The sequence below is a fragment of the Engystomops pustulosus genome, chromosome 1, assembly GCF_040894005.1.
Source record: "Engystomops pustulosus chromosome 1, aEngPut4.maternal, whole genome shotgun sequence".
Lineage (NCBI taxonomy): Eukaryota > Metazoa > Chordata > Amphibia > Anura > Leptodactylidae > Engystomops > Engystomops pustulosus.
Window position 1 is genome coordinate 282,542,452 of NC_092411.1, and position 6,427 is coordinate 282,548,878.

General features: G+C 46.4%; 1 protein-coding gene across 1 annotated transcript in view; it reads left to right on the forward strand.

The window, feature by feature from the left end:
• Positions 1 to 2,652, forward strand: part of LOC140083170 (5-hydroxytryptamine receptor 7) — a 50,166-nt gene extending 47,514 nt beyond the window's left edge. The window contains exon 3 of the mRNA XM_072126360.1: positions 323 to 2,652. Coding sequence (XP_071982461.1) covers positions 323 to 1,094 — 772 coding nt within the window. The 3' untranslated portion in view covers positions 1,095 to 2,652. The remainder of the gene's footprint in view (positions 1 to 322) is intronic.
• Positions 2,653 to 6,427: the final 3,775 nt, after the last annotated feature.

Here is a 6,427-nt window from a genome sequence, read left to right on the forward strand (position 1 = left end):
CTCAGAAGTCAGGTCTGAATAACTGTGTGTTAACAATCCTACCATTCCAAGGATGTGTCCTTTTAGATTCTTATACAGCAGCACTGATTGGATAGTTTCAGACAATGAAGGACGCGACCCAACTTCTAATATTCAGTTGTCAATTTATGTAAAAAATATCATAGTTTTTTAGAAGTAATTAACATTTTTTTGTATAATATCTGATCTTGTCTTTGAATGATCAACCTCATTGTGTCATAGTTTTTTAGGAGTAATTACATTTTTTTTGTATAACATCTGATCTTGTCTTTGAATGAACAACCTCATTGTTTTGTTTTTGCAGGTACCTCGGGATAACACGTCCGCTGACCTATCCAGCCCGACAGAATGGCAAACTAATGGCTAAGATGGTGTTTATAGTGTGGCTTCTGTCTGCCTCTATCACCCTTCCACCGCTCTTTGGATGGGCTCAGAATGTCACTGTGGAGAGGATGTGTCTCATAAGTCAAGACTTTGGGTACACTGTCTACTCTACTGCAGTGGCCTTCTACATCCCAATGACTGTGATGCTCATCATGTATCAGAGAATCTTTGTAGCAGCTAAAATCAGTGCCGAGAAGCACAAATTCGTCAACATCCCGAGACTCATCGAACAAGAAGGTATTTATTGCTTAGAAGACAAAATTGCTCCGAAAAAAAGCTCCAAAAAGAACAAAGCGGTGGAAGAGTTTGCCACTTTGTCCAAGCTAATACGACAAGACCGGAAGAACATCTCCATCTTCAAACGAGAGCAGAAAGCAGCACGGACACTTGGGATAATTGTTGGAGCCTTCACCTTCTGTTGGCTTCCCTTCTTCTTGCTGTCCACGGCCCGGCCTTTCATTTGTGGCATCAGGTGCAGCTGCATGCCCCTCAGACTGGAGAGGACACTTCTGTGGTTGGGCTACACCAACTCGCTCATAAACCCATTGATTTATGCCTTCTTCAACAGGGATTTAAGGACTACTTTTTGGAACTTGTTGAGGTGTAAATACACCAATATCAATCGGAGGCTATCGGCCGCCAGTATGCATGAAGCGTTAAAAGTTACAGAAAGGCATGAAGGCATCTTGTAACGTGTTTCTAATAACTTCATCCTATGGACCTTGTGCACCATGACTTGACCATGACTCTGAAAGACACACTGTTTAGTGCCTATCCCAAAGGACAATACTTTATGGTGATTTGTCTTCTTTACAATATATTTATTACCAAGGTTATCATAAAGTTGTGAAAACCTATTGAGTAGAAAAACACAGCTGCTGTTACTTTCTAACCAGGGTCCCTGGAACTCTATGGAACCTGGTCCAGAGGAGACAACCACCAGCAAGTCAACTTTACAGTAAGGTTGGGAGGGGGCTTAGCGGCTCCCCAGGAGACTGCACCTGCAAATCAAATTAAACGTGGCCATACACATCAGTCTACACTTGATACTCATGATATCATTTGAACCCTAAGGGTTCACATTCACACAATGGTTTTTCTAAGCTGATTTTGTCCAAAATTCCATATTTTTCGAGTGATTCCGGGGCCATAATGAAGGGTATGCTGCTTTTTATTTCCTGCCTTCATTGATTTCAAATGGAAAAATGATTTTACCATAAATTTTACAAACTTGGAAAACGGGCCCTAAGGGGCAGATTTTGTGATAAAAATATATTAAAAAAATCATTCAAGAGGGTTATCAATGGCTCCACTGTTAGCTCTCCATATCTGGTGCTTCCAGTCTTGACGGACCAGAAGTGATGACTGAGCCAAACCCTGGTGATATGTCCATTGAGGCGATGGATTAGCTCAGGGTCAATGAACATAACCAGGGACCAAGAGCCATGGATAAAGAAACAAGTGGTATTCCTAAGAAAGCAAGAGATTTGGGGAATTTGGGTATTGAACCAGCGGAATGATTGTTTTCTAGCCGATGGGTCATTTAACCTCCTTCTACAGTATCTGATGTGTATGGCCACCTTTATCTTGGATTAGTTGTAGGGGTTCCCAACGAGATAGCACAAGCAAGTTAAGTTTACATTGAAGATCGGGTAGTTGTAGGGGTTCCCCATGTATTTAAATATGGTCCGATATTGAGAATTACCGCTCTACTTGAATGGACATTGTACAAATACACACAAAGACACATAAGATTTCCGTGTAAATGAAACTAAGATGCCGTGACCATTACTGAATGTGCATTCTTCTCCAGCTCTTAACTACAAAGGTTTACATGAGGGTGTAACGTCCACGCAGCTCCAACACTTGCCCCTTAGAGACAATCATCACCGAATCGTGACTATTTCTTTGTAGGACAAGTTCTTGGCATGTATAGACACCTGTTGTGAGTGCTCACCTTCATGGAGATACCACCAGTACTGGAAGAAGGAGCTCCACAGCTATTGTACCTTCATCCGGGTCTGTAGGTGGACATGTCCTAATGCAAAAATGTAAATAGAGTCCATGACGTCGATAGTAGAAGATCATCGTTTTTGATACATTTATGTTCAGAAAAGGTCACATCACCAATCGTGAAGGTGAACTGGTGTTTCTTATCATGTGTTTTGGCTCAGCTCAGTAGCACTCATACATCTGGCCATCTGTTTGTCCACATGAACTTAATAAAAAGGCTTTGCCCACTCCCGATCAGCAGGTTGTCTCCTGTTATTAAAGCTTCTACAGGAAAATAGCAGTAAAATAATGAATATTATTACCATCTACACGTACAGGCAAAGTCAATATTGTATCCTGGTTACGGTATCAACTGGATTTTTTTTTCCAAAAAGTTTTATCTTGCAGTTCGTCTCTCAATGATTTTTCTCACTTTTTGTCATTTTTTGCCTGGGTTGACCTCTTCTGCTGATTGACAAGACAACACGCTATACTGTTCACATGTGTAAAATTGAGCAAACATTTGGTCAACGACAACTTAGGCCAGATGGATATACTCAAGATGTCAGTCTAATCCTCTAATTTCAGTAGGACCACCTTTCCTCCATTGGTAATTTAGGAGGGAAGAAGTGCTAGGTATGTTACATTACAGTGTGTATGTTACAAGACCAGGGGTAATTGTCAATATCACAAACATTTTTATCGTAAGTTTTCAAATTCACAACATGTATCTAAGTCCAACTTGAGCTATAATGTTGATGTATTTCAGTTATTTGTAAGATATTGTGCTTCTGTTATGCCTGCTTGTGCAGCTGCAAGTTCAGTGCTCAGTGAGTGTTCCATGTGAAGCTATGTGTGATCTCTCAGTTTGAAATGCCTGTGTCTTTTGCACTTTCCTGCAAACAATACAATTTCTCAGGATATTAGAGTCCAGCACAGGTTCAGGACATGAGGGTGGTGGAACTCCTATTATAGAGCTGGAACCAGCCAAGTATCCTGTGGTACGTACGCCCTATGAATGATTCTGCTTTCTCCTTATTCCCTTGAATGCTGAGGGCTGGATCTCTGGTCTCTATTACCCACTAGTTACATACAGGGTGTAACAAAAAGGTTGGGATGGTGGAATATCTTGCAAAATACACATCTGATTAAAATAATTAAAAATATACATGTCAATATATACAAATATTTTAAAAAAACTATACACTGATACCAAACTTGCAGGGGCGCAAATGGCTACCCCCATTTTGATTGCAGCTTCTGATTCACCAGGAAAAAATAACCTGATTTGACCTTGGCCTTTTTGAATTTTGGTGATAGATGGCTATGTAATCGGCAAAAATCAAAATGTGTGCAAAAATGTTGAAAAAAGGATATTTCGATAAATACACATCAGATCCAAAATCAATAGATGTATGCAAACATTTTTTAAAAGTTTCCGATGTTCCGGATTCAATCATTTAATGTAGCGCAATCAATTTGTGAAAACTTTGTAGGCAACAAGAAAAATCCCTATCTTCAAAGGGGAGGGGACTCACATTACACCAGCCCCCGATGTGTGAGAGGTGAGGACTCACATTACACCAGCCCCCGATGTGTGAGAGGCGGGGACTCACATTACACCAGCCCCCGATGTGTGAGAGGCGGAGACCAACATTACACCAGCCGCCGATGTGTGAGAGGTGGGGACTCACATTACACCAGCCCCCGATGTGTGAGAGGCAGGGACTCACATTACACCAGCCCCCGATGTGTGAGAGGCGGGGACTCACATTACACCAGCCCCTGATGTGTGAGAGGCGGGTACTCACATTACACCAGCCCCCGATGTGTGATAGGTGGGGAGTCACATTACACCAGCCCCCGATGTGTGAGAGGAGGGGACTCACATTACACCAGCCCCCGATGTGTGAGAGGCGGGGACTCACATTACACCAGCCCCTGATGTGTGAGAGGCGGGGACTCACATTACACCCGCCCCCGATGTTTGAGAAGTGGGGATTCACATTACACCAGCCCCCGATGTGTGAGAGGCGGGGACTCACATTACACCAGCCCCCGATGTGTGAGAGGCAGGGACTCACATTACACCAGCCCCCGATGTGTGAGAGGCGGGGACTCACATTACACCAGCCCCTGATGTGTGAGAGGCGGGTACTCACATTACACCAGCCCCCGATGTGTGAGAAAAAAACCAAGTTACCCTCATTTACCCTACCAATCCAGATATTTAGCTGCACCTAATGATATTCATCATTTGCAACTTTTGACTCAGGTGCGAAAATGGGTGCAAAAACACTCCAGCCGAAGATGGCGTTAACTGAGAAGCAAGCACTGAGCCCCTGTGCAGAGCAGCTCATCCCCAGCAGCAGAGCTCAGCAGACGCTAGTACAGATAATACAGACACTGCAGAAACTACAGACACTGTGCAGAGCAGCTCATTCCCAGCAGCAGAGCTCAGCCAGACACTAGTACAGACATTACATACACTGCAGACACTAGTGCAGATAAGACAGACACTGCAGACTCTATTTACAGTTCATGACCTTCTATTTACTAAACAATCTGCAGAATCCTCAGCTCAGAGCAGGACAGGAGAGGCGGGGACTCACATTACACCAGCCCCTGATGTGTGAGAGGCGGGGACTCACATTACAGCCACCCCCGATGTGTGAGAGGCGGGGACTCACATTACACCAGCCCCCGATGTGTGAGAGGTGGGGACTCACATTACACCAGCCCCTGATGTGTGAGAGGAGGGGACTCACATTACAGCCATCCCCGATGTGTGAGAGGCAGGGACTCACATTACACCAGCCCCCGATGTGTGAGAGGCGGGGACTCACATTACACCAGCCCCTGATGTGTGAGAGGTGGGGACTCACATTACACCAGCCCCCCGATGTGTGAGAGGCGGGGACTCACATTACACCAGCCCCTGATGTGTGAGAGGCGGAGACCAACATTACACCAGCCACCGATGTATGAGAGGTGGGGACTCACATTACACCAGCCCCCAATGTGTGAGAGGTGAGGACTCACATTACACCAGCCCCCGATGTGTGAGAGGCAGGGACTCACATTACACCAGCCCCCAATGTGGGAGAGGCGGGGACTCACATTACACCAGCCACCGATGTGGGAGAGGCGGGGACTCACATTACACCAGCCCCTGATGTGTGAGAGGCGGGTACTCACATTACACCTGCCCCTGATGTGTGAGAGGAGGGGACTCACATTACACCAGCCCCTGATGTGTGAGAGGTGGGGACTCACATTACACCAGCCCCCGAAGTGTGAGAGGTGGGGACTCACATTACACCAACCCCCGAGGTGTGAGAGGAGGGGACTCACATTACACCAGCCCCCGATGTGTGAGAGGCGGGGACTCACATTACACCAGCCCCCGATGTGTGAGAGGCGGGGACACACATTACACCAGCCCCTGATGTGTGAGAGGCGGGGACTCATTATAAACACCAGCCCCTTATGTGTGAGAGGTGGGGACTCACATTAAACCAGCCCCCGATGTGTGAGAGGCGGGGACTCACATTACACCAGCCCCCGATGTGTGAGAGGTGGGGACTCAAATTACACCAGACCCTGATGTGTGAGAGGTGGGGACTCACATTACATCAGCCCCTTATGTGTGAGAGGAGGGGAATCACATTACACCAGCCCCCGATGTGTGAGAGGCGGGGACTCACATTACACCAGCCCCCGATGTGTGAGAGGTGAGGACTCACATTACACCAGCCCCCGATGTGGGAGAGGCGGGGACTCACATTACACCAGCCCCCGATGTGTGAGAGGTGGGGACTCAAATTACACCAGACCCTGATGTGTGAGAGGTGGGGACTCACATTACATCAGCCCCTTATGTGTGAGAGGAGGGGAATCACATTACACCAGCCCCCGATGTGTGAGAGGCGGGGACTCACATTACACCAGCCCCCGATGTGTGAGAGGTGAGGACTCACATTACACCAGCCCCCGATGTGGGAGAGGCGGGGACTCACATTACACCAGCCCC